Source organism: Ammospiza nelsoni, chromosome 5, assembly GCF_027579445.1.
Source record: "Ammospiza nelsoni isolate bAmmNel1 chromosome 5, bAmmNel1.pri, whole genome shotgun sequence".
Lineage (NCBI taxonomy): Eukaryota > Metazoa > Chordata > Aves > Passeriformes > Passerellidae > Ammospiza > Ammospiza nelsoni.
In genome coordinates, this window is record NC_080637.1 from 60,912,918 (window position 1) to 60,939,940 (window position 27,023).

Genomic DNA, 27,023 nt, shown 5'->3' on the forward strand with positions numbered 1-27,023 from the left:
CCAAGTTGTGCCAAAAGGTTAGAACCAGATGTCCTAACAATTTTGAGTATTTTAACTTTCTCAACTGCTTCCCCTGCAGTTTATTTGCCTATATCAACTTTTAGGCTCTATGAAAGCAGATCTCCTGGTAAAATTTCCAAACTTCCTTTATTTATTAAGCCTTTCTGTATTCAGTTGTCTGATCTCATCACCAGATGATTTTCCTAGTCGATAATCACTACTTAAACACTGAGTCATTTGGAAAACTGCAGTTCCTGCAAGCCACAGGGCTGCAACACATGGTACCACAACAGCCAATGCCTGTGCTCCCAGCCTGCAGACACAGGTGTGTCTGTGACATGACACACACATGGATTTCTCTTACAGTCGTGTCCTCTTTGTGCTTGACAAAACGTCAGCTGCTCAGGGTGGTAGTCCATCATAACATTCCTACAACCTTTAAAAGAGTTCAAAGGCAGAAACAGAAAATACTCTGCAACTAATTCAATCCATCACAATCAAGGATTTTCACAGGTTTCACTCAAAGCTCTCACAGCAGCTCTGAACTTCCCAGAAGGAGTGGGAGGGGATCTCCCTCACCTTATGTATCTTTAGTTTAATGCGCCTCACAAACTTAGGTAGCTTACAAAGTACAGGCAAATCTCAACCCAGTAGATACTTGGGGCATTGATCAATAACTGATTGATATGAACTGTTGCATCTTCTAGGAAACATGGTAGATACACAGACCATTCTTGGAAGCACCAGGCACTATGGAAGTTAGTTATGTTTTCTTCCTTACTGACATCAGAAGTACTGGGAATTCCCAAGAGCCTTCAGACTCAAGCCCCTCGTGCAGATCTTTCCTGAAGCAAAGATGGTGCAGATGGAGGGCTGATCCATCAGCAGGGACTGACGAGAGCAGCCCTGCTGAGTGGCAGCATTGCTGGAACAGTGACCTGGTGTGATCGCGCTGCATCTGCCAGTTGAAATCATCAGCACTTGCACTTGGCTCTCGCTGCTGGCTGCCTGATCAGGCAGAGCAGCTCAGCATCCAGAAATTTTAGAGGTTTTATATCAACTGCCAACATCTCACTTGGCTTATACAGCAAGACCTTTTTGGTCTCCTCTTTCATCCCAGGATATTTCTTTCATTAAACTAGAAGTAACATTTCCAGGAAATGTGGTGTCCTAAAATGCCAAAGCCAGTTGGCAGCTTTGACTGCTCAAACATGGGTTCTACTTAGGTAGATAATACAATAACTTGTACAAATCATGAGAACAGTTATAAAACTCTCAAGTTTCCATGGCATCGATGTATTGACATAGTACAAATGTTTTTAAACATAGTACAGCTGTTTTTAAAGGCTGATTCTTCAGAACCTCTGCAGTTTTTAGAGGGAAGTATATTCACTGGCAAATGCTGAGCTCAATAGAACTGGGCTCGAAAGGGCACTCAGAAAAACTACTTCTAGGCAATATATCTCAGGTCACCAAATTTCTAAAACACAGTAACAACCTGGACATGAAGGGTCTCGAAAGTAATTTCCTTACTTAAACACAACTTAAGCTCATTTTGCAGGTAAAATGCTTAAAAAACAGATAGACCAAAGCTTTTCAGTAAATCCAGTGGAACAACTTAAACTCTTGAGAACAGGACCTTGGTCCCTTACTGCAGTACACCTCAGCCGCTTACCACTGTCTGCTGATCATAAACTCTTCACATCTTGCAGCATACAGCTGAGAATGACCTAGGATGAATTTCCAGGTGTTTTGGTTTGTCACCTTAGGGCAGGGTCAGATGTCCTGTTCTCAGTACAGCTTAACATGTCCTTGCTTCTGAGGGCAGAACAGAGCAGATTGTTTTCCCAGGGAATAACTATAACATAGTTAAAAGAAAAAAACCAAGCATCTAAAATAACTTAAAACTTACACAGGCTATGCCCTTTAACACCTATAATCAACCTCTTCTCCCATAAGTCACAATTCAAGTTTTGTGTCTGTAGAACAAATTTATTCTATACCTCTGCATGTAGTGGCTGTCAGCTTTGGTGGCAGAACTGACTACACAATGACCATACGAGCAAACAGCAGGTTTTTCCAACCAGCAAAAGTGACAAAAACCTAAATGCGACTCCTCACGTTAGTTTTGTGAGTTGAAAAAAAAAAAAAAGAGCCCAACTTATTGTGTGCATTCAAATGGTACTCAAAACCTTCTATTGTGTGTTAATTCTGCTGCAGTTAAAATCACAAAACTCAATCAGTTTACAAAGAGCTCGTGGTTACTAATTACCATGCTATGGTTTTATCCTTGCAAGAGACTTGTATCAGCACAGTTCAGTTAGAGATAGTGCTGAACACCCACCAGCTGAGCACACTCCATAGCAACCTCAGGGCATAACCCTGAAAGGAAGCAGTTTGCATTAAAGAGGTACAGAAGACTGTACTTTAACTACTCACACCTGCACTGCAGTGACTAATCACATACACATTTTTCTGTGAGGACTGGCAAATAAGAGAAAACTTTCCTAGGCCAGGAAGTCTCTCAGGCTCCCTGACCACAGGAGAAAAACCAGAAGATTCTCTTAGTGCTGGGTGCTTGGCTGCTCAATAGCTAACTCACATGATCCAGGCTTCTGCCTTCAAGCATAAAACTGACCACAGATTCCTTGTGGGAACAAAATTTTTCAGTGAAAGCATATGCTTGGAAAACAAAAGGAATCTAAGTTCATTGAGCAAGAGTTTGTAATATACTCAGCTCAGAATAACCTGTTTTGTAATAAAAAATTATGTAATGGCTTTACTGGGTCAACACTTCATCAGTCCTGGGCAAGAACTGCTGTCTTAACCTCTGCACCTGGCTCTGCCAGAAGGCAAGGTAAGGCACTCACCTCTGCCTTGCAGGGATGGAGCCCACGATGCCTTTGCTCTCTGCATAGTGGGCTCTGTCACAAGGACAAGAGGGAGGGAGTATGTGCTGGGGGTCTTCAGCTGGCTCTCTGTTCCTCCTGGCACCCAAAGAAAGCCTGTGCTTTCCTCCCCAGCTGTGGAATACCTGCCACCCCCCGGAGCTGGTGCGTCCCACACTGGAGAAAACCCTGAAGATCCTGCAGCTGGACTATGTTGACCTCTACATTATTGAGCTGCCAATGGCTTTCAAGGTAAAAAGAAAAATTGCTTGGAAAAAGTGCATTAACTTAACTTGAACCAAGACCTCCATCTAGTATATTCCTTGCAGCTTCCAACCTAGGTTGTCAATAGCATTTTGAGCAGATAACATATATATTTTGATATATACTGCATACATGTATTTCTGTGCATTGCCCACCCAAAGAGAGCCATTTATCAGGTGGTGTGAGAACAGGCCAGGAGAGATGTTGCTTGGAGCGTTTCTGCTGGAAGGACAGGTCTCCCAGCTGTGGTTGAGCAGTTCCTACTCTGAAAAATTGCACAGCTGGGCAGTACCTGTGTCTGAATTCCCTCTGAGCCATGAGGAGAGAGCCGCTGGAGGAAAGAGCTCATACAAAGCAGCAACAGGCCAGGGGCAAAGTTCAGAGAGGGAGAAAGGTAGAAAGTCACCAAGTTTGGTTTCCTTATTCTGTCCTAAATTAAAGCTGCTGGGAAAATTGTGTTTATGATCTTAATCACTGTAACTGCAGCACTCAGCTTCACTAGATCACAAGTGGTGCCAAACTTGGGTTGTCCATCTCTCATTCTTAAATGCCAGTGTAGAGTCTGATATTCCCTCATACTACTGGCTCTGGGCAACTTGTAGGCAAAACCTTTGAATGCAGGGAGCTCACATCATAGTTGCATGCCTCCCTCTTGCAAGTCCACAAACTTTCTGTTTTCACAGCTGTTTCTACCTTGCTTTACAATTTTCCTCTACAAGTACATGATACCAAGGCAAATGAAATGAAGAGAATTATATTCAAAACATTTAAGTGGTTTTGAACTAACTAAATCTTTCTTCTAAGAGAGAATAGGGTCAGGCAATTAGTTGGTTAATTGTTTCTGATCAAGGTTTGAGCTCTAAACTGGCCTCTTTTTGCAAGAAAGGTAAATCTCTGATTATTAAAATAATATTTTGCTGCAGACTCCAAATTATGAGAACTATCAGATAGGAAGTAATTTACCAATGAGGCTATCACATTACACTTGCAGCCCTTTTCTTCCCCCTGAGGAGGCCATATCCTATTAAGACCTGTATAGGAGTAACCAGACTCTGATATTAAAATTTTATTTATAGAGTCACACTTATGGAATCCTTTTGGGTACATTTCTGAAAATTTCCCACCACTTGCAATTTCCTGTTTCCCTTTTCTTGTGTTTGTATTCTTTAGTAGTTCATTCTCCCACATAGTGAAGGTCACTGTCTCACAATATAAAGATATAGACAGCTGGCTTTAAAGTAATATACATCTGACTCCCTGAGGCTTGTATCAACAATCTTGAGTAGTTAAAGGAGTAGCAGACCTAGAGATTCATTCATGTTTCTCATGAGAGAGGAGAAAAAAATAAGTCACTTTCTTCCTGAAAAATATACACTTTTCTATGTCAAATACAAAATGAAAAAAACCCATCCTTTTGCAGTGGTGACAGGTTTCCTTTCTTTGCTCTCTCTCTCTCACAAATACACCCATCCTGCCTGTGATGCTTGCCTTTGATGAGGAGCATGCAGGTGTAACTCTAAGAAACTACTGCTCCCCTCTAGTCTGCAAGCATGGGTGCTTTCCTCCCCAAAAGTCCAGCAAAAGCAGTCTCTGGTGGGAAGCAGTGATGTACCTAAGACAGAACTTACAGCACCACCCTGAAAACAGTAAGAAGCATGCCCCGGCAGAGCCCAGGCAGCAATTTGTCACAGGGCTTTCAGGCAGAGCAAGAGCACTATGGTTTCAGAGAGCACCACTCAGCAAAGCCCCTCTGCTTTTCAAGAGCTCATGAATAGCCACCACGTGGGATGCAATTATTCACTGACCTACCAACATTAGCCTACACCTCCCTGTATTTTTTCCCCACATAGATTCCCCATTCAGGACTTCTGTCCTTCCTGCCTTTAGCCCCCTGCAGTGTTGCTCGGCCCCTCCACCCTAGCAAGGGAGTAACCAGCAGAAACAGGTCTCTTCAGACCCCCACATGCCCTCCCTCTGCCTGGGGAGCTCATACCCCACAGGTATTTTGGGGGTAAAAAACCAGCAGGTTTTGGGGGGACTCTTCTCAGATGACTGATTTATCAGTAAGCATCAACTTGTGCACTAAATGACCTGCAAATCTCTCCCAAACTAATGATTCTGTCATCTGATAGGAAAGCAGATATTTTAGTGTTACACTGAACAAGTCTCATTTAAGTATCTTGTAAATTTAAAAGAATAACTCAAAACAGACCATTGGCATCACTATTTGACTTCCTGTTGCCCTTCTGTTTATAGGACAGGCATTCACAGGTTGTTAAAATTGCTTTCTTAAGAAAGCCTGCTTGTCAAAGACCATTTTATGAAAGCAAGGGGATGTGCAGAATTGTCTTCCTGCCTGCGTGTTTGTTATAAAATTATATGGGAGCAGGACTTTTCCTCTCAGTGGTTAAGAGTTACTGGGTTTTAAACCAGCAAGTACGGTATCTTTTGGAGTGCCTCCAGACTTGGGACATGACATGATAAGATGTGATCCCACACAATGGCAGTGACTGTACAGTGTTGCCACACTAATTTCAGTGCTCATGCAGCATGCCTTTTATCCAGTGTCAAACACAAAACTATCTCCAAGAGAACTGCAAGAGAAGACATCAGCATTTCTAGGATCACTGGTGCGGTGTAGTTCATGAGAACCCAGAGCTAAAACACGTGACCAGCTTCCGAAAGACCTTGTCACCACCCTGTCACCATCAAAACACTGCCTTTCTCTCAGCACTTTATCCATCTGCAGGCAGTTCTTCCATTCAGAAATTCCCTTTCATAAAAAGATAGCTTGGTAGAGAAGTTTTGCCTGGAAACTCTTGAGCAGAAACAACTGCACTTCAACACCTTGCAGAATTCTCTGCATGTAGGAGGAGGAATTGATCACTGTAGAAATCCACAGTAGCTCACACCACATCTCAGTCAAGAGAAGTTAATCTTCAAGCACCATTCCTCCTGACTTGGTTCATTTTTAAAACACAAAAGATAGAGGAAAATAGGAGGATGGTAAATTAGCTGATATAATTGGTGCCTATTGACTACTATAAAAAAAAAATCAAACAGAAGTGAGTAAATTAAAAGTGGGGCAGAGTAAAAAGATCCTGAATTCAGACTCATTTACTAAAATTAAACAGGTCCAACTGTTTAATATGTTGAACTTGCAGTCCTTGGAAAGTGTGCTGGGGTATCATGGGATGAATGGTTTGTTCCAAAATACCACAGGGTGGTTTTGCAAGTTAAGTTTTTCCACCTCACGCTATGATGGCAAACACTTTGCCTTCTAATAGAAAAAGAATGTACCCAACAGCCATCTACCTCCTTCTAGTCAAGGTATTCTCTTTTTCCAGCAAGACAGAGCAACAAAAGCAACAAGTTGTCTTTGTGGAATTCTCTGAGGAAAATCAGCACATTTGGAGGAGAGAGGCTTATGCCTGTAACTGAGACCTTGGCCCTCTGAAACCTGACTCTGTGTTTTCCTTAGGCTCACTTTTCCCATTAAATGCCTTGGATTTGAACTCAACTGAATTGGGAGGTGATAGTTACTGATCATATTAGTCACAGCTGCATGTTCCCAAGGAGTTACCACGTCAACATCTTGTACCCAGGCCTATGAAATGTAGCGGTTTGAAGTCAGATCAAATGTCAAACATCAGTGAAGGGTTTTGCTCAAAAAAAAAGAAAAACCAAACTCCAGCAAAACACAAAAGTGAAATTGTGATCAGACACAAGGGAGGGAGGTGTTAATGCATTGCCTGCAACAGCAGTGAAACAGCCAGCAAATAAGAGAAAGCTGTGCTTGTGAGATACCAGCTCATAAATCATCTCTGAAGCCTACAGAGTACAGAGACTGGAGGAAAGAGTTTCTAGTGCCCAAAGAAAGGTGGATAATGTACTTAAGAGGTTAGCTATGCCAATAGCCCATTACTGCCAGCAGCTCCTGGACCCTCCAGCTGTTGGGGACAGTACCAGCTCAGTCCAGTTCCCAGGTGACACAAGCAGGAAGCAAGGGAAGGGCCAAAGCGAAGAGGAAAGAAGTAGAAGAGAACACAAGCTGGTACTCTAACCCAGCCCTTTGGAAGGAGTTGAGTCTTCTGGATGCCATAACATAAAGGTCAAAAGTTTGCTGCAAAACAAGGCCATCCAGGAACTCCTGAGTGCACTCTCATGTGACAGTTCAGGAGCGTGTCCAAGGACGATCTAGCAGACGAGGATGTGGTAAGCCCAGCATGAGTGACCTGCTGAACTTAGGGTGTTTCAGAAAACTACTCAATTTTTTTTTGTTGTTTACTAGTAGAAACAGAGTCCATGAAAAAAATTTTGCTCTAAGGACTGAAAAATTTTTCTTTAAAGCACAGCAGTATGGTTTTACGTTTCAGCCTGGAGATGCACTCTACCCAAAAGATGAAAATGGAAAATTTATCTACCATGAGACAGATTTATGTGCCACTTGGGAGGTAAGCAAACACAACATCCATCCATATATGCTTTAAACCCACAGATATTCATTCTCATTTTTACTTGTGGTTTTCATAAACATAACTGAAGCAAATTGCCAGGGCAAATGGATCGAATTCTACTAGCTCCATGCATAAATTTCACTTCTGTCCTTAAACATCCTTTAAGCATGTTTCTTTTTGCTGTCATTTAATTATTTTTATAGCAAAACACTGTTGAAACATCAGACATCCACATTCCTTCTTTAAGAGAGTGCACTCTACATTCACTACTTGAAGCTTTTATCATTAGGTTTTTACCAATCCTTCCCCTTTATCAGATCTTCACAGAAAGAGAAAGTTGGAGCCCTCAGGAGAGACTAGGTCATCTTGAAAAAAATAAAATCTTTTTCACTTGCAGGAAAAAAAACAGATTTTGCCCTAAAGCTTACCATAAAAAACAAAAGCAAAAACAAACAAAAAAACCCCAACAAAAAACACCCCACAAAACCCCACCAAACAATCAACCCAAAAATCCTATTAAAAAAAAAAGAACCAACATCTCCCCACTCAAACCCCAACACCCCCCCCAAAAAACCAAAACCCAAGACCTTGCCATCACTTGCCATGAGAACAAGTTCACTCACTTCTAAATTTACTTATCAGATGGGAACAGAAGATTTTTGTGGTAAGAAAACTTGGAGGGAAGTAGCATTTGCCTGAAAGATTGCACCCTAGATTTGTTTGTGATGTTCTCTACCCCTTTAGGCAGATGTCTCACTAAGCCTAGTGTCACTTGGCTTCAGGATCTCGGGTGAGAGAGAAAATAGACTAGCAATCTCCTCACATTTCTGCCTCTCAAAGCCATGGACACCTCTTTAGTTCTCAGCTCTCCCTCTGCACCAGGCCTGATGAAATAGCATCACTAATTACATCCAGTTCACACCAAGACAGATAAGAGGTGCTACTACGTGCTCCACTTCAGCTTGCACTGTCCAGATCTGGACAGTCATGTCCCAGTTTAGCTCTACTTGAGGTACAGCAGATAAAGATGAAGAATGGTGAAATTCTGAGTGAAATTTTGAAGGGGGAGAGAGCCCAGAGGGGGCCTGAACTTTCCCTTGGCAGCTGAGCCATCCAGGCTGGGTCTCAGAGGGAAGGGGGACTTCCCTGTTGGCTGTTTATGTTACATTTGAATTTGGCTGATGCAGTTCATTCCCCTCTTTTCACAGAATGGTTGCTCAGATATTAAAAGCAATAGCTCACCCAGCACTGCTATATTTTTATCTTTGAGTGGTGTTTAATATAAAGGTTATTCTATAGCAGGCCACTCTCTTCAGCTGATAAGCCAAGAGAAAAATAGGTGCAGGGGAGTGCCTGCAAATAGCAGCATTAATCTGAATTAAAATGGCTCAACTCAATCCAGATAATTTCACTCTCTCAGTGAAATAAAGCTAGCTGGCAAAAATTAATTCAGATGACTGTATTTGCTGACTTGTCACTGAGTGATAGAAGGCATATGAGGCCAACTAGAGGTCATCAAACAGAGTGCCTCTTACCTCCCTGCTTTCAGCTCCTGTAAGACAGAAAGAATAACAAAACCCAGAAGGGCATCCAGCTCCATGGTGGGGTCTGCTCTGCCTCAAACAGTCACTGAATTGTTTGTGTGCAGAGTTTCAGGCAGAAAAGGGGAAGACTATAGGAAAGGACCCCCTTTCCCCTTAACAACCCAGCAGATGAAGCAAATGAAGCAAATGAAGCAAATATATTAATGTCCAGTATTCATAAGAGTTTCTCAGCTACTAGGGTTTGTCTAAAGCACAAAATATCCAGAATGCCTCTCTCCCATCCACAATTTTTTTTCCTGCTTGATATTGTACTGAAGTTTTCTGTGCAGGTTTTGTGATGTGCCTTGCCAGATATTTTGGGGATTTCACTGGATAAAGACTTCATATGAAAAACTGTCTTACAATCAAAAGGAGTGAAATGACTTATCAGGAAAGGAATCTGTTTTGTTCGCTTTGCCCTCTCCAGCTTTGAGGCACTGCTAAAGCAGCATAAAGTAAGCAAAACTCTCTAAAAGCAGTTCCCTGACACTTAAGTATCTATATCTCAGGTTAAATCTTTCTGCTCTCCAGACAATTTCTACCCTCACAGGAGGTAAAAACATTAGGGCTTGGTCTGGAAAGAAGGTCAACACAGGAATAGAGTTTGGTTTGTCTGGACAACACCACCCCTCATGGTAATAGAGCTGTTAGCTCTGCTGCAGCAAAGGTTCTCAATAATGGTCTATCTTCCACCTCTCTCTAAAATGCTCCAAGAAATCAAGCCAACCTGTGGGATTCCTCTTGTCTTTGCTTTCTTTATAGGCTCTGGAGGCATGCAAAGATGCTGGCTTGGCAAAGTCTATTGGAGTATCCAATTTCAACCGCAGGCAACTGGAGATGATCATGAACAAGCCAGGACTTAAGTACAAACCTGTCAGCAACCAGGTATGACTGCAAGCCAAGGGCAGTGCCTGCCACGGTGCCACTGCCCTTTGGGGAATGCAAACACACAGCCTAAGCCTCCATGTACACAAAGGTGATGTGTACTTTGCCACAGATGCTGCCCTCCATGCTTCCATTTCTAGCTTGAAAATATTACTCTTCCTATCTAGGCTAAAGATCAATATTTGAAGGCTCTGGAGCAATCGCTTTCCTCAGTTTCTGCTCCAGGACTATAAAACCGGTGCCTCTGTGCCAAAGCTCCATAACAAGATTGAATGCTGAGTCAAAGCAGATCTTAGATTTCTGCCATGTACCTTACTTCAAGTCCAAAAATTCCCAAGAAAGCCATTCAGAGCTAACCAGTGCTCAGTGAAGCCATGTCTACCTTAGTTAACACCAGCACAACGCTACAGGCCCTGAGTCACTCCAGGCTTCTCAAGGGTAAAAGCCATTAGAAACAACTCTTAAATTCCCTGTACTTGCCTCTCTTGTACTTTTCCTATAAGACATTTGTAAGAGATAGAGAAAATGTTTAATTAAAGGAGACCCTGTTACGTGACTGGCCCTAGTGGAACAATCCCGTGAAGATGACAGGCACATCCGAGTTAAATTACAGCAGCGGGACTCTGAGAAGGTGACAAGTGGCAGCGACCCATCTGAGTGCCCAGTACCTTTGGCTCTTGCATTTGGCAGGTCTCTGCATTTCCTAGAAATCTCTGGGAAGCCCTTCTGACTAGTCTGGCACAAATATCCACATTAGCAGTAATCGAGATGAGGCCAGGGACCAACCAGGACCAACTTCCCACTCCCAGCGCGTGGCCTGGAGGGCTGGAATGGCCATGAGGCAGGGCAAAGAGGCAGGCCACGGCTTTCATTTCTGTACTTGGCCTGGAGGAAAAGGCTGCCTGCGAGAATAGGAAATTCCAGCACCCTTCCCTGGTATTAACATGCCCAGCGGGTGCAAAATGCAATTGCTGTTTCTGGCGTGCCCCTAAGACTGCACTGAGCATTGCTGATGCTTCCTGGGGTCGAGGAAAACCAGGCAAAAGATTAAGCTCAGCTTAGGGCAGCTGGCCAGCAAGCAGAGAAGTGCCAGATAGCTTCAGACTTGCCAGATAGCAACCACTGCAAACAGTGGCTGCTCTGTCACCTTTGAGACAACCATTTCCCAGAGTCTGAGATCACAGCCAGAATATCCATGCCTGTGAGGGAACAGTGTTTGCAACGTGGGAGGGCACAGCTCGCAACAAGGTCATAATCTCACCTTTTGAATACTCCCCCCACCTTTCTAACTGGAACACTTTATGCCACCACTTCCCTAAAAACAACATCAGATTGGTCATCCTGAATGCAAGAGGCAGAGAAAGGGAGAGCTGACCCACATGAGATGGGTTTTCTTCTCGGTCTACTTGTCTAGTGAGCTTGCCTCACCTCCAGAATCCCCACTTATTGCCACCTTTCCACTGCAGGCCAATAAAAATTCCCTGCAGCCAAATTATGGTTGCAGATGTTAATCTGCTGTCCTCCAAAAAAAATTAATAAAAAAATCAATCACCCAGCAATGTACAATCAGAATAGTAGCCGCAGATGGTGTTTCTCCCTATTCCTTAACTTACATCTATCCCCTCCTGAAAGCATCACCTGGTCTGTAGCTCTCACAGATATTGGAATATCTGCCTCTGTGTCTGGTCCTGTTGATTAGTCATCCTTTCTGTGCTACACTTGCAGGTAGAATGCCATCCCTACTTCACCCAACCCAAACTCCTAGAATTTTGCAGACAACATGACATCGTTATTGTTGGGTACAGCCCATTGGGAACCTCAAGGGATGAATCATGGTAAGTCCCCATATTACTTTCAAATAGAGGAGTAATATTCAGGGAAACATAGTTCTCCACTGCTGGATCTCTGTGCAAAATACCTCTGCCCCCATTTTTTAAAGTGGTTTTGAACCTCAGTGTCTAAATATTACTGTTGTGAGTGTAAACTTTCAACACTCCTGCTGCATGCTGTCATAAACAGAACGCTAGGTGTCCGCATAGGAGGTTGCCTAAGGTCTCCTCTAACAACAGGCAAGTGTTTGGAATGGGGAAGGTGTGGGGCTTAGGTGAGGAAGGAGAAACAAAGTCAAGGTTAGGACATCACACAGGAAGTTGCCTTTGACAATGCGCCAACCTAAGAGCCAAAGCTTTTCTCCTGTCTTTCACCCTATTTGTCAAAAGGTGCAGTGTTCTGTCCACAAACAAGTAGATGCCCCTATGTTTTGACATTAAAGATGAGGAGGTTTTCTTTTTTTTCCCACTTTTTTTCCAGGGTAAATGTGTCCTCCCCTCCTTTACTGAAGGATCCTGTGCTGAATGCCATTGGCAAGAAGTACAACAAGACTGCGGCACAGATCGCTTTGCGTTTCAACGTCCAGCGAGGGGTGGTGGTGATTCCAAAAAGTTTCAATCCACAACGCATCAGAGAGAATTTCCAGGTAAATTCATACCCCAGTAGTACATGGACAAATCCACTTACATTGGCTTAGCCCCTATATAAGGTAATATTCCTGTTTTTTCTGTAGACATATGTAAGGCTTGATCAGTGGCAAACTTTGCCACATTTGATGCTTCTTGTCCCCACCACTAAATGGTAACAAGGTATGACAATAACAGGGCATAGAGGAAATTTTGGTGCCTTTTTACTCTCTGGAGCAGCTAAAGCTCCAGCTGGTGGTGTGTCCCAGAGCAGCTGCTGCTGCAGTGAGCAGGACAAGCAAGATGAGGCAACTCAGTAGCTGAGCAGCCCAAGGCTGCAAGAACTCAGGAAGGACTGATTGTTCTGCCCAGTCTTCAGGTATGGGACAGCTCTGCTAGGGAAGGATAGCTGCACACAAGTGTGACAGAAAGGTTCACAACCACGCCACCAGAAAACATTTGGTTTGACTACCACCCAAAAATAAGATTATTTTGTTCTTGCATCCCTTGCAGCACTCAGTACTCACACTGCTCCCAGCTTCCCCTGGAAATACATTGCTTTCAAAGCTGGTGTCTCAGTATTGCCAGACTACCTTCCACATTTTGCAAAACAGGTGTAGGCAAATGTGACTGGGCTTATTCATGTCCTCGAGACTCCTGAAAATGCAAGTAAGCATGGGTTTGTGGGAGAGATACAGGGAGAAGGAGGGATTGAATTTCTGGAATCTGGAACATATGAAGGTTGATCATGAGAAGAAATGCTAACTAACACATTCCTAACATCTCTTCCATTAGATCTTTGACTTCTCCCTCACTGAGCAAGAGATGAAAGAAATTGAAGCCCTGAACAAAAATGTTCGTTATGTGGAACTGTTAATGTAAGTACAGAAGAAATCCTAGATCCTCATAGGGCATTCCTGTTCTTTCAGAGAATCATAAAGGAAAAAAACATCACTTCCTTTTAATATTAACTTTTGCATAAACAACCCTATTCTAAGGTAAGGCTTGAACATGAGAGACTTTTAATGCAGCCTGAATATGCTCCTGGACCCATTGCAAAAATAAGTGTACAATATTTGCCTGCAGCTCAGGTTCTCAAAGCCCACCCAGTAGAAAGTTAGTGTATATTAATATTCCATCTCTCCTCCATTTCTTTAACTCCTTCTGCTATGTGGTGAATGGGCGTCTCAGACACTGATAAGGCATAGCATCATCCCTGTCTAGAGGTGTGGATATTGGAGCGGAAATTCAAATAAAATTGAATTTTATCTTCTTCTAAGAAAAACAGAAGAACAGAAAGCTTGTTTGACTGCTAGACCACTTCCTAACTATCTCTTCTGAGACCTATCCCGGCTTGATCTCTTGCTGCTTGTCACCTAAAGCTTGTCACCACCCAGTATATTCTTGCTTCACCCGAAAGCTCTGACCTAGCCAAAAACACCTCTCTTCCAGAGGATGAGGCTGTTTGTTTATCCTTCACCTCAAAAGCATCTACAGCTTATGGCCAAACTTTGTTTTCCCCTTTTCAGGGCACTCAGTAAGTAGCCAAATGCTAGAGATTAATTTCCATGCATTTCTCCTTTTACCTTAGATTATCTGTGTCCTGCTAAATTGTAGCGTGAAATGAAAAGCATTGATAACAGCATCAATAGCACTCTAAAATGTTGACCATTGCTCAAAAGATACAGGGAAATGTTGCAAAGAAACAAACAAACCACTTACTGTGCTGCATAAATATGATCAAAAATATGCACTGAGTTAAAAGCATCATAATGGAGTTCATTTTTCACATTTAAGCTCAGCCAGGTGCTCTGAAGCTTTTGTTTCTTAAAACTTAAAATAGCCTTCCATCAATTAGCAGTACTTAGATCCAGAAGGCTTCTCGCAAATGGCCTCGGAGATTCTTAAGTGTGTTTGGGTATCTGACACAGTTTGGTTTTATATAGCAAAATTGAGTTATAGCATCATTTAAATCTTGAAGATTATATACACCAAATGTAACCTTGGTGCAAAGTCAAGAGCCTTTCCCAGAATCAAAGTCAAAGGCTGCAAATGCCCACAGGGGAAGAACTTTCTAAGCTACCAATCTAAAAAACTAATAAGTTAAATGCTTTGCTTTATTAGACTGAATTTGGTCATAGGAGGCCTCCAAGGATATAAGGAAAACAGGATGCATAGGAGGGGCATTGCAGCTCTAGTTTTCACAAGAGCTCCGTGTTTGGGGAAAAATGTTTAAGTACAATCTGATCTCAGCTATGAAAAAAGCCTTATTGGAAAAGTGATGTTGCCACGTAAGGAGCAGATATATAGATTGATATATATAGATATATATGCCTACTCTGCGTTACCACACTGAAGTGTCTGGAATTGACACTGCATCAGACAAATTACCAGCCTAAATACATTTCTTATTTCATCCAGCAATCTGTAGCTGAAAAAGTCAAACCACACTACAGAAAGACTTTTGGTTAGTCAATTTCATGCAAAACCTTTGACTGCTGTGATACACATGCCAGCAGGAATGGAAAAATCCAGCTTTTCTCTGGTTTTTCCCCTTATCAGCTACCATAAAGGGTACTGTGTGCAAACCTGTTGTTCCGATGGTATGAGTAAGCCCATGCAAACAGGATAACGCAATCAGTGGAATGAATTAGCAAGTTGAGCATCTGAGAAGAAAATGGAGGTTTTATAAAAATATGAGTACTTCAGGAAATCTTAATCTGAAGTTGTTTCTTCTCCTCTTGGAGAAATCTGGAAGCATTGTGCAGGGCAAGTTTTATATTAATGTATCTGCTTGATTTATCTTATGCTCCCATTCTCTGCTATGGATGTTTTTCCCTACCAGCTATGCCAAGCTGCACTGACTTCTCCAAGTGAATCATTTTCACTCAAAGGACTCAGACTTTTGAATATGTGAGATCTGATTAGCAAGCATGCTCAATAGATGAAAAGTAGAGATAATGATACTGGCAACTCAGACATCATTAAATTATACTGAAGTCAAACAAGCCAAAGTGTTGTGGCTTGTTTTGTTTTTTGGGATTTTTTTTCAACCAACTCAATCTGTTAATGTGTAAACACTTGATCTTGGCTGAATATCGGAATGAAATGTTTTGACACAACCAATTCAAAATGTTTGATGCCTTCCAGTTAGTTACCTTCAATATTGTGAAATGTGTCCTTCCCAGACTGGAACGGTTCACAGCTGGGTAAATGCCAGTATTTATTGTGCTGTGCTGTAAGGCAAGGCAGCCAGCTGTCATGGTGCACCTGAGAATGCTCTTCAGAAATTTTTCATTTAGCTAATGGAAAGTGTTTGTCAAGCCAGGGCTTGTGATTTAGCATCAGCTTCTCAAACAAACAAGAAAACCCACAACAGAAAACAGCTACCTCTCTCTCAAGTCTGCCAATAATGGGCAAACACAGCGTTATTTTTTTCACCTGAAGTTGACCCTGGGAATTTTCTTCTTGCCTTTTACAATGATCCTGAATTGTGCATCTTCCCTGAGATGCAGTTTCTAAAACAAAGCCTGAAATGTCTCTTTGTTAGGGTGCACCCATGACCATCCCTTTCTCCCCTGAACAGGGTCATTCCCAAATCTTATTTGTAAATTCTCTGCCACAGTAGATACTGGCAGAATATCTATGTGTAGGCAAAGCTACAGGACAGCCAGACCTAGTTTAGGTATGGCAGCTGCTTGGGGAAAGCACCACCCTAGACCCAGACCTGTTCATGCCAGCTCTAAGGGCATAAAGCAAAGCAGAACAGTCTGGTGTCTCTACCTCTTCTTCACACATAGCCCTTATTTCTAGGTGTCTTTCTAGACATCTGAACAAAGATTTCCCCTTCCACAGTACAGCACACATGGTGAAACCAGCCCCCTTTCCTAAAACACTTCTACTCACCTGAGTTAAATAGTGGGAATAGTTGACATCCAGAGTCCTGTTGATTTCCCTCATCTCTCCTTAAGATATGCAGTCTGTAGGCCTGAAAAATGGTCCTTCACTGTCCTCTACTTAAATACACAGGCTTGCTTCCAACTCTGCAGGGTCAGTCATTCAGAGCACAACAGCTTGTGGATAAGCAGGAGAGCCTTCCATGAAGGCCACACATATATTGCAAGGAAGAGGTTTGCTGGGCACAGGTCGATTGCAGTGATTTGATGTCTTGCTTCACCCAAGGAGCTCACTTGTCCAATCTGACCTTTCCACAGGTGGCGTGACCATCCAGAGTACCCCTTCAATGATGAGTACTGAAAAAGAGGTGGCTCTGGACAGCCAACCAATGCTGTCAGGCTTTGCTGAGAGACACTCAACGTCTGGTGCTTTGTCTTCATGTAAGGCTGTTCAAACCAGCATTAAAAACATGACATTTATTTCTTTTTGTCTTGTCAGTCTCTTCTTGTTATTGGTGACCAAATCTATTTAATTAATTGAATTTCTGGTTTTGGCATATCAGGCTTTAATGCTGAACACAGAACATTCAAGACTGACTGCTGATGAAACTGAAGATTTCTCCTAAAAACAACCTCACTAGTTCAAGCCAAATCAGTTTCACTTAATGGAATATTCTCCACTTAATCTGAAATAAAACCTTCCACTTCAGTAGGTGTGAGGCAGAATCAGAATTACAGAATGGGCAAAGTTTGAAGAGGCCACAGAGGGGTCGTGTAGTCCAAACCAGTACCATTTTCTCTTGCAGCTTGAGTAAGAGAAAATCAGGAGTGGTGAACTAACTGAATCTGATATATATGCACATATTTTTGCTGATATGACCTAGATATGTGCATTGCTTCACATTTAACTCTGACCAGAGTGTTCTGCAGCCGCACATTAAAGCTCACAATGCAGCTCACAAATTGAGCTTTATTCCATAGGTACATCCCAGCTGGTTCCACATGGAACTAGTTCAAGCCCTAGAGCATTACAAGCACGTTTGCATTCCCACACACACACACCCCCTCAGCTGAGGACCTCAGTAAAACACAAGTCAGTGTATGACACTTGTATTGCACTGTACTCGTTATTCAAGGGTGGCATTAGCTAGCATTGCATACATAACCTGCAGCTACAACTAGGGAGGTCCTCATCTCATGAGATTAAAAATCCCTTAAACTTCTTTCATGCTCCCCTAACTGATACTAAACCAAGAAAATTTCTGTTCACTTAAAAATTCTTACAAGCATGAAGGCAGAAGCATGTACACCGGGGTAAGGAAGACCAACTCCTTCAGCATGAACTTCTTTTTCAGACCACTTGTTTGCAGCCTATAGGTGCACCTGCCCTTACCCACACCTGCAGAGGGCTGCTTTGCCTCCCTCCTGAGCCCAAGAACCCCAGTTTCCTGCCACTGAAGGAGTACACTGGGGAGGTATCAGAGAAGAAATGAAACCATACACTCATAGAGAGAGACTACTTCATGTACCAGAATGTATGTACATTGGAAAATGTGTCATACATTTATTACCATTGCTATTTATTATCCCTGGAGTGACTGGAGCAGGAAAATGCCAGAGCGTACATTTCACGGAAACTCTTCTGTATGGTCATGGTGGGCTCCTCAGAGCTGAGACAAACAGGGACAGGGATGAGCACTTCACAGGAGCAGCAGGGAAGGCTCCCAACAGGGTCAAGTGCAAATGCATCCCTGGATGAACTCAGTGGGCACCACTGGAGAAGTCAGGCCCCTTCAGCAGGGGTGGCCTTCACGTAGCATTTATAAATCCATTCATAAATCTATGCCAACAAAGAAGAATTCTGCTTCCTGGCAGTTACCCAAGGGCAATTCCCATTTTATTCTATTACCCACTGAGACCAGAGGGGAATATAAAAACCAGAAGTGGGGCAGATGTCTCTTCTTTCTCCTCAGATACATTAGATATCTCCTGGTGTAGATCTAAGGACAATCCCAAGGTCAGGTGGAACTCTGCACCCAGGGGTGTTCAGAACCACTGTCACAAGTCCTGCTTTGCCCCTTTGCAAACAGCTGAGGTCCTGGTCAAAAAACTGAATAAAATCCAAGTCTAAATTCAAGTGCCAGAGAGGAGGAGTTACCACCATACCCAACATGTTATTCCAGTTGCTTCATAAGTACAAGCCCTAAATAGAGCTCACAAGGCTCAACTGCTTAACAGTAGCACTGTACAAATTTTTGCACTGTAACTTGACCAGGTGCCATTCTCCAATCACAGCCAACATTCAGGCCAGGTTTGGCAAAGCTCTTGTTGTCTACAACTGCAAATGTCAACTAGTGCTTAGCTTAAATGCTCACACCGGTCCCTTTTACAGCTCACTACTCTTTCCAGGCATCCTCCTCCCTGAGGTCAGGCAGCACTGGCAATTCTAGTTAAGCAGGTGACCTTGTACTTTTTGAGTAAGGAAGACAATACAGTGAAACCTCTCTAACAGGGAATACCATATAATCAAATAACCTATACTGATTAAATAATGCAGGACAGATTGTGAGAGTTCATCCTGCCCAAGTCATGCCATCAAATTCCTCCCCCCTCTCATTTTAATAGAATCCTCCTCCTCCTCCTTTGCATTGCCTCATTTGTATCTGATGAAAAAAGATTCAGTCTCTTCCCAGGGGCAAATGCTCCCATACTGGTTTCCATCAGTTATGAAACTGCTTCCCCCAACTCTGCTCAGTTTCAGACCATTGCTTTCAGACCATTGCTCCCCAACTTGCCCAATAAAGGTTTAGATGAGGAATATAAATGGGCCTGCAGGTGGGAGCTTGGGAAACCCATTCTACCAGCAGCTGGACAAGGAGAGAGGAAAGCCCAAACTGCAGCTCCAAGTATGATTTGCTTCCATCTAGCACATTCTAGAGTCTTACTGGCCCCACTGCCTGGTATGAAACACATCACTTGGAATGGTCACATACATGCTCCAACGGAATGCTCCAACGGAATGCTCCAACTGGAAGGGTCCAGCGTGGACAGAGGGGCCTTCAGCACCTCCTGCTCTGACAGGACTGACACATGACAAGAATAGACCAAATCATGTACTGGAAAATTTACTCACTTTTATGGTAAATAACCTGAATTGCTTGTGACTTCTTGTATAGCTGTAAAGCAAACTGAAATCCAAAAGATATTTGCATCAGCTACGCACAAGTTACTTTACAGCAAAGAGAACAAACTATGCAGCACTTCAGATTCTTTCAACAGGCTAAGAGCTGGTGGGGTCAGCAGGAACCCAGGTGATGTGCTAACATCCCTAGCAGCATAGCAGCTACCACAGCAGTTGATTAGAGCCCGGGCTTACCTGGCATTCCCTGCTGTTAAACAAGCTCAGGGCTTTGGATGCAGCATGAGCATGCTCACGTTCAGCAGGTGAAGCAACAGGAAAGCACTGGCACAGCCATCGTGCAGCCACCCCACCCTGCACTGCACAGGGACAGGAATTTGTTCCCCCACGGGCAGGCAGAGCTTCCTCTCCCCCAAGACTAAGCATGTGGAATAGGAGTCTGTTTCAGAAAGGACATGCATCCAATTTTCCCTAAAGTTGTGCGAGAGAAATAGGGAAAATAGTAAGAGGCAAAGTGGGATGGGCGCCGTACATTTTGACAGTCTTACATTGAAGAATGCCCCTTGGATTTATATCATATTTTCATACCACAAAGCTGCCAAGAGACTTACAAGAGTGTGGAGGAAAATGCAAATAGCCATATCAAGCCATGAGCCACAATTAGGATGCAATTTTGGGTAGACAGAAATGGACACAGGGAAAGGAAGGAAGTACCTGTAGTACTGTATTTTTTCACCTGTTGCCTGCCAGTAAGGCCTGGGTGCAACAATGAGATCTCTTCTCCTGGTCAAAGTGTAATGATAACTGAGGGCAGATAGTGAGTTTGGCAAACAGTCAGAGAGGATGGGTGACCACAAAAGGTCATGCCTTTGGCTGCATGCAGGAGGATCCTCATTTAATAACACTTCATTTCATTCTTTTCTGGTATCAAACAAAGCCCAAAAGCTGCTCACCATCAGACTGGCAGAATATTTAACCATTACCACTTTCTTGGGAAGTGCAAAGGTATTCAACAGCAGAGAGGCTGGTACATTCCTTAGCTAATTAAGATCATCTTGGAACTAGAATCAGAGTTGATGTGTCAATTTGGTGTGTGAATTGTTTAAGTGTGGAAGCAAAGCCAGTGTTACAGGGAGTCTTGAAGGAAAAGAAATCACATGCCTGGGATGTGCAAGACATATCTCAAATCCCCACAGCAAGCAGTGAGGACAAACTCAGATCCCTTGTGTAGAGCAAGTCAAATTTGAAGGTTTAAGATGAGATGACAACCTTTCTACTCTGACTAAAACCAGTGTCTCTGTTGCTATCTGCCAGACCAAAACACTTTGAAATAAATCAGTTTCGTATTTGCAAGATGATTTCCTTATTTTCTGGGGGAAGAAGAAGGAAGGGATCTGCTGTTCCAGAACATTTTTCCCAGCCCTCAACAAGAAAATTCACATGTCTAGAGGTAAGCACTGGGGTGGAAAAGAAAGTCCATAAGAGAGTGACATGTTAGAATGAGATTCAGCAGGCTTATTTCACTTGTGACCTAAACTGCAAACACATTTGCCTTTGGGGGTAGAGTAATCAGCACGTAGTTGGGTACTAGAGCAGTTTTTACACTAATTGATTCTCAGCAGTGCCATATTTCAGCTCTTCCCAACATCCTACTACCCCAGAGCAAAACCCCCAGCTTATAATAAAGGGCTTTGAGAGTGCAAAAGCCAAAAAAACTTAATTTTCCAATGCCAGACAGACTCCTTGGGGAACCCTAACTCAACATGCATGAGCAATACTCACAACAGGACAACACATTGCAAATAAAATGCAAAGCAGAACCAAATGGAAAAAGAGGACAGAAAGAAGGAGCTGGAAAGGAAGACAACACGTGTGTATAAACACTTACACATGGACACCAGGGGCACCACTGGAGGAAGCTGCTCAATTCCTGCTCTGTAGACTGCAAAGCTACCTGGGTGGAGGGCTCAGATCAGTCCAAGATCACTGAACGCAGCAAAGACAAAATTTTGCATCAGGACAAATGTACACTCAATTAAAGATAAATGAGAGCTCATGCTGACCCAGAATATGTCTCAGAGAACCCCTGCACATAACAAAAGTCCGTGCTAGGGCAGGGTGCTGAGGACTTTGGGTAGGATCCTGCTGACATTGGAGCACATAAAGATCAGGAGTGACTCTGCTGACACAAGGTACAGATGCACAAACCAGAGGCCCCATGTCCTCACTGCAAGGAAACTCATCCCAAGTTTTCTCTTCCCCCAATTAACCAGACCAGGGTTGTTCTGCCAAGCCAGGACAGCCCCTTGGGAAAGCTAGCCAAGGGTATTTTGCTTTGTGACCTCTTGAGAAAACTATTTTGCTCCTCATGCCACTACCTCAGCTTCCATCTATAGGGTGACACCCTGCCCTGCGTGTGAAACAGGGAGGTTTCCCAGAAAAGTGATCCCACCATCCCACACGTTCAGCAGTGGATTCAGACAGTCCAGAACAGCCCAAACCAGCTGTTTGGCAGCATCCCTTGCAGTCAATCCCTGCCTTTCCACTGTGGGGAGACTGCAGTCCTGCTTTTTTCTTTCTACAGGATTATGAGAAGATTGCCTTTACCAGGTGTTAGCCATATTGATTTCAGCTTGAGGCACTTCAAAGAGGAACCTCCAACATTGAGAAAGGTTCTTCTCTGTGGATCAGAAATCCAACATACTATCTCTCTGGTCCCCTGTGAAGCACAGTCCTTCCAGAACAAAGCAGGAGAGAAAAGCAGAAAAGTTAAGCACTGATTTAGGATTTCTACTAGTTTTTTTCTAATCATGGCATTTAGAGCACACCACGAGTCATGAATTTCCTCAGCAATCTACACCTCTCCAGGCCCAAGCCCACCAAGTTTCTTGGCTCACAGCCCTGTGCTTCCAGAATTAGTCTTTGAGTGTGCAAGAGTTTGAGGCTGTAAGAGCAATTTCAGAGTGCATGGTAGGAGAAAGGGGGGCACTGCAGTTCCCTTTCCTCAGCACTCAGAACACTGAGAAGTGCCACAGGAAGTCAGCTTCAAATCCTTATGGGGGTTTTAACCAACATACCTCACCTTATCCAGTTACCAAGCCCTACAGTCTCATGGAAGGCATCTGGCTCCACCTACACTGAACTTTTCAACTTTGCATGAGCCACTCATCAGGGTAAAAGGGGGAAATAGCTGAGAAACATAATGTACTTTCTTGGGAAGGAGGGCACTCACAGTCCAGACCTCACCCTGGTCACTGGTGATGGGAAAACACAAAACAGGGACCAAACCTTTCCCCCTTTGTACTATGGCTCATCCCAGTACTATGCAAGTTGCTCTCTTTGCTGTTTCTTTTGGACTCAACACCAGTTATGTCATCAGAGAGGATCCTCTGAGCTGGAACGGATGATATGAGTACCAATTCCATCACAATATGAGTAAATGTGAATTTCACTGCAAATTTTCTGGCATTTATTACCACAGTGACAGCAAGCCCTGCAGCATCCCTCAAGGAAACACATGCCCTAGCAGGCTGCAGAGATACTACAGAAACAACTGAATTGATTTGCACCTCTTTCTCACCCAATAGCTCCAGCACTCCACAGGCATTAGTGATTGACCTTCTGTGACTTTCTTTGCTGCCTCCAAATCTTATTCCTTGACCTTCTTTGCAGCTAAACACATCCATTCTTGTTCTCTCCCCTTTCACAAGTTTCCTTTTGCCACATGAATGAACAACTAAATCAAACTTGGCTGCTGAGTGAGGGTTCGCTTCACACACTCTCACTCCCTGCAAAGATTACTCGGATGCTTGCCTTCATTTTTCTGGATTCTTCCTTTCATTGAGGAAAGAGGCCTTGACATGGCCCACCTCCAGGGAAAGGTTACTCACCTAAGGTATTTCCCAGGTCTAGGAAAACCCAGCATTTAAAAACAGTATTGAGTGTGAAGTACATCTTTCCAGTAGCATTTACGATGGAAGTGTGGACATGCTGTGCTAACCATGAGAAATTACAAACCAAAAGTAATCAGGAGAGAAAAAGCACAAGGAAACACATGGAAAAGACTACTTTTTAGTAATTTTGACCCTGTGAAGGTTTATTAACTGGGTGTGGAATAAAAGTCTGACATGCCCAACAGAATTCATTCTCTGGCAGAATCAAGACAGGAAAAGGGTTAAAATGGTGGTGAGGAAGCCAGCTGATGGATTGTGGAGACTGACCTGTTTAGTGTGGTATGGAGAGCAACAAATATTCTCCTTTTGCAAAGGGAGCTGCACTAGCCTCTACATTTATAGATTATATCATGGTATAGGAATGAGAAAGTATTCATATATTTGACAAAATATTCAAAAAAATTGAAGAAATCAAAGGTAATAGTGTTTTCATAAATATTCATCTTTTGAATTAATTTTTAACCATGCAGGGCCACTTTCTGGAAATCATGGCTACACTTATTAAAGAGTATTGGGGTTTGAAGGTAGTGGCTCCTGTAATGGCCAGTGCACACCACCTCCATGTCAGATGCTGCCTAGTCACCTGGACAGAGGAACGTGATGACAAGAGAATAACTTTCCCATCTTGCCCTGCATGCTGCACACAGGATTACATGACCGAGGACTCTAAAGGGATTTCTGCAGTGCTGGGGTCATGTGCTGCTTGGGGCTTAATACTTTCAAGTTGTATTTTATTAAAGTACCTTTAAAAAAAAAGCTAGTGTTCCAAAAGGAAGACCAGAAAACAGATATATTTGGAGATTTTCAGCCAAGAGTTTCAATGTATTTATGATTGCAGGCTCCTACAGTTATGCCCACACACAGGTTGGGAATCCTGCCCTCTACAGAGTCCTGCCACATGTTCCCACAAGCAGGTGCTGGGATGAGGCACATCAGGTTCCATAGGCACCCAGAGCACCCCAAGAAGTACAACGCTTCTCTGGCACTAAGGAATCACAGGTTGAGAGCAACCCAACAGCCCAAACCAAGCAGTGGCACCAGAGACAACCTCCCAGGAAATATCACTGCCGTCAAAAGAAATGTAAAAATTCAAACAAAATACTTAAGCCCTTTGCATTGTCTCAGCACGAGGTTGATATTAGGCATGGTTTAACCAGTTTGTCTGCAGTAGACTGTTTCACACCCACTTTGCAGAGTAGGTTGATGCTTTCTGTTTGCAGAAAGGTCTTTCACAAACAGACATCTGAAGCAAAAACAGGAAGCACTTTCCCCCCTAAATTTATCCTGTCTATCTTCAATTCCTCAGAAATCTCACAGACCCATGCTTTGATAAGGCAGAGACAGGTTCCTGCCTCCCCAGCAGGAGCTCAGCAGCCCAAGCTACCAGAACAGATTTATTACACTTGACACTCTTCCTTCTCCTTTCCACCTGCCCTGCAAGGAAAAATGTCTTACCTAAGGGAAAGAAAAGGTGCAGTAGACCCAGCAGCCCCTATCCCAGCAGCTTGAACGTCAACAAAAAAGGAAATAGGCCACCCCAACCCTCCCATCTGAGAGACCCAACAGCTGTGGTGAGCTTATGTGCTGCTAATTCAAAAATCACAGGTGTAGGTAACCTCAGATAGCCCAGATTCCTGAGATGAGGAAGAGGTAGAAAAAAAGAGAAAAGCCCCTGAGCAAATTTCTGTGTTATATCTTTGGTGTAGGCCGGGGCTTGTACTGGGAGGTAAACCACTGAAAGTAGGAAGATAACAGTCTGTATATGGCTTTTAACTCACTTTGCCTTTCCACCACATGTGAAATTTAGCTTGACTGTTTCTGGGTCAGCAGATCTGCCTTAGTCATCTGGCTAAGGTGTTCGTAGAAGAACAAATAACTGAATCACAGTCTTGCAGGAATTGCTGTGAACTCCCTCCCTCCCCCCTTGCCTTTCCTGTATTTCCCAAGCAGAGGAAGCTGAAGCCCATAGCTGTGAGTGTGCCGGGGTCAGGGACTGGGTCACCAAGGCAGCTTTGCAGGAAAGCAAACTGTGCACAGCTCTGCTGCCCCTGCCTTCAGGAGCAGCTCGTGCTCATGGGCAGTGGCACCCCCAACACCTGGGCAGGGGCCTGGATATGCCCACACTGAACCAGGAGACAGTGGGAGAATTCATCCTGTAAGGGCTGCACACTACAGGAGCACCTCACACAGATCCCCTGCCTCTGGGCTGGGATGTCTACATATACAGTTTCCTCATACCTTGAAAATTAAAGCAGGCAGGCAAGGAAAAGCAAAAAGAGAAGCTTGAGATAAATGACATTTAACACTCCAAATTCCTCCTACATGTGGGTCCCAGGGGGCTCAAATCCATGCTCTGCACTGGGCTGTTCACACACAGTTTTGTGAGTTATCCTCCCCAATGCAGGAGAGCAGTAGGTGGAAGGAGATCTGTTACAATCTCTATTTGCAGGGTGAGGGCCTTGGATGTTGTAGAACCAACCATTGCAGGGCTGACATTTGATCCCACAGGTTTGTGACTGTCTAAGATTGCATCTGGGACTGTGGTGGGCAGCAGGACCTCAAAGAGTCCTCAAAGGGCACAGCTGTCAGAAGAAAGTTCAGAGAGCTGTAAGGCTCAGCCGACTTTCAGAGTGAATTAAACATTCATGTTTTGGTTGTAGGAAGGCTCCTATTTCCAATTTACTTTGCTTCTTGAGAAAAACATTAAGGTTTTCCCTCTAAAAATCCACAGGCTAAGTATTTGGCCTTTCAGAACCTCAGTGAGAAGAACAAAAAGAAATTCCACCGCCTTTTAACCAAATCACTTCTCTAGTCAATAAGCAGAGCAGAGCATTAAGCAAGACTCTAGAACGTCTCAGTTTCCACCCTTTTTTAAACTTAAAATATCTGCTCTCCTTGACATTTTTGGAGGAGGTGTCCTAGCACAAGGTTTCAGGAGCTCTGTTCAACCAGTGCTTTCACAGCTTTTTCACTTTATACAGTTCAGACAAATGACAACAGCCTCTGCCAGAGAACTCTTGCAGCCTTCAGTTTATGAGGAAAGTTAAACTTTGCTTGTCTTTATTGCCTACTGTTTATAGCAGAAGACCCCAAGAACACTCCCAGGATCCCACAAGCATGGCTCTCACCTATTTGGAGCTACTATTACGCATTAAGATGGAACTTTCCACCCATCTGGGAAACACTCCACTTTGCTGTAATTTCCAGAAGATTGCTTTCCTGCTGGGATCAGTCTACCCACAAAGGTTTTGACAGAAGGAGCTACACAAAACAGATTTTGCAAAGCAACATTTTTTTTTACTGGTTTCTTTTTCTATGCCATAAGTGATCACCATTAAACAATGTATTTTGCTGGTTACTGAGGGTGATGTTCAATGTGAACTGTCTGTGAATAAATTTCTCTAAACAAGTTCAGAGACAAGTAATTCCTTAGGATTTGCCCACAGTTAATTGTTTTCTGGATTTCTAGTAGTTCACAAAATAAAATTACTTGGCCTTTCAT

At 43.4% G+C, this 27,023-nt stretch overlaps 1 protein-coding gene across 1 annotated transcript in view; it reads left to right on the forward strand.

The window, feature by feature from the left end:
* AKR1D1 (aldo-keto reductase family 1 member D1) overlaps positions 1 to 16,909 on the forward strand; it is a 34,719-nt gene extending 17,810 nt beyond the window's left edge. Inside the window, exons 3-9 of the mRNA XM_059472093.1 lie at positions 3,024 to 3,140; positions 7,529 to 7,606; positions 9,955 to 10,077; positions 11,803 to 11,912; positions 12,388 to 12,553; positions 13,329 to 13,411; positions 16,748 to 16,909. Coding sequence (XP_059328076.1) covers positions 3,024 to 3,140; positions 7,529 to 7,606; positions 9,955 to 10,077; positions 11,803 to 11,912; positions 12,388 to 12,553; positions 13,329 to 13,411; positions 16,748 to 16,790 — 720 coding nt within the window. The 3' untranslated portion in view covers positions 16,791 to 16,909. The remainder of the gene's footprint in view (positions 1 to 3,023; positions 3,141 to 7,528; positions 7,607 to 9,954; positions 10,078 to 11,802; positions 11,913 to 12,387; positions 12,554 to 13,328; positions 13,412 to 16,747) is intronic.
* Positions 16,910 to 27,023: the final 10,114 nt, after the last annotated feature.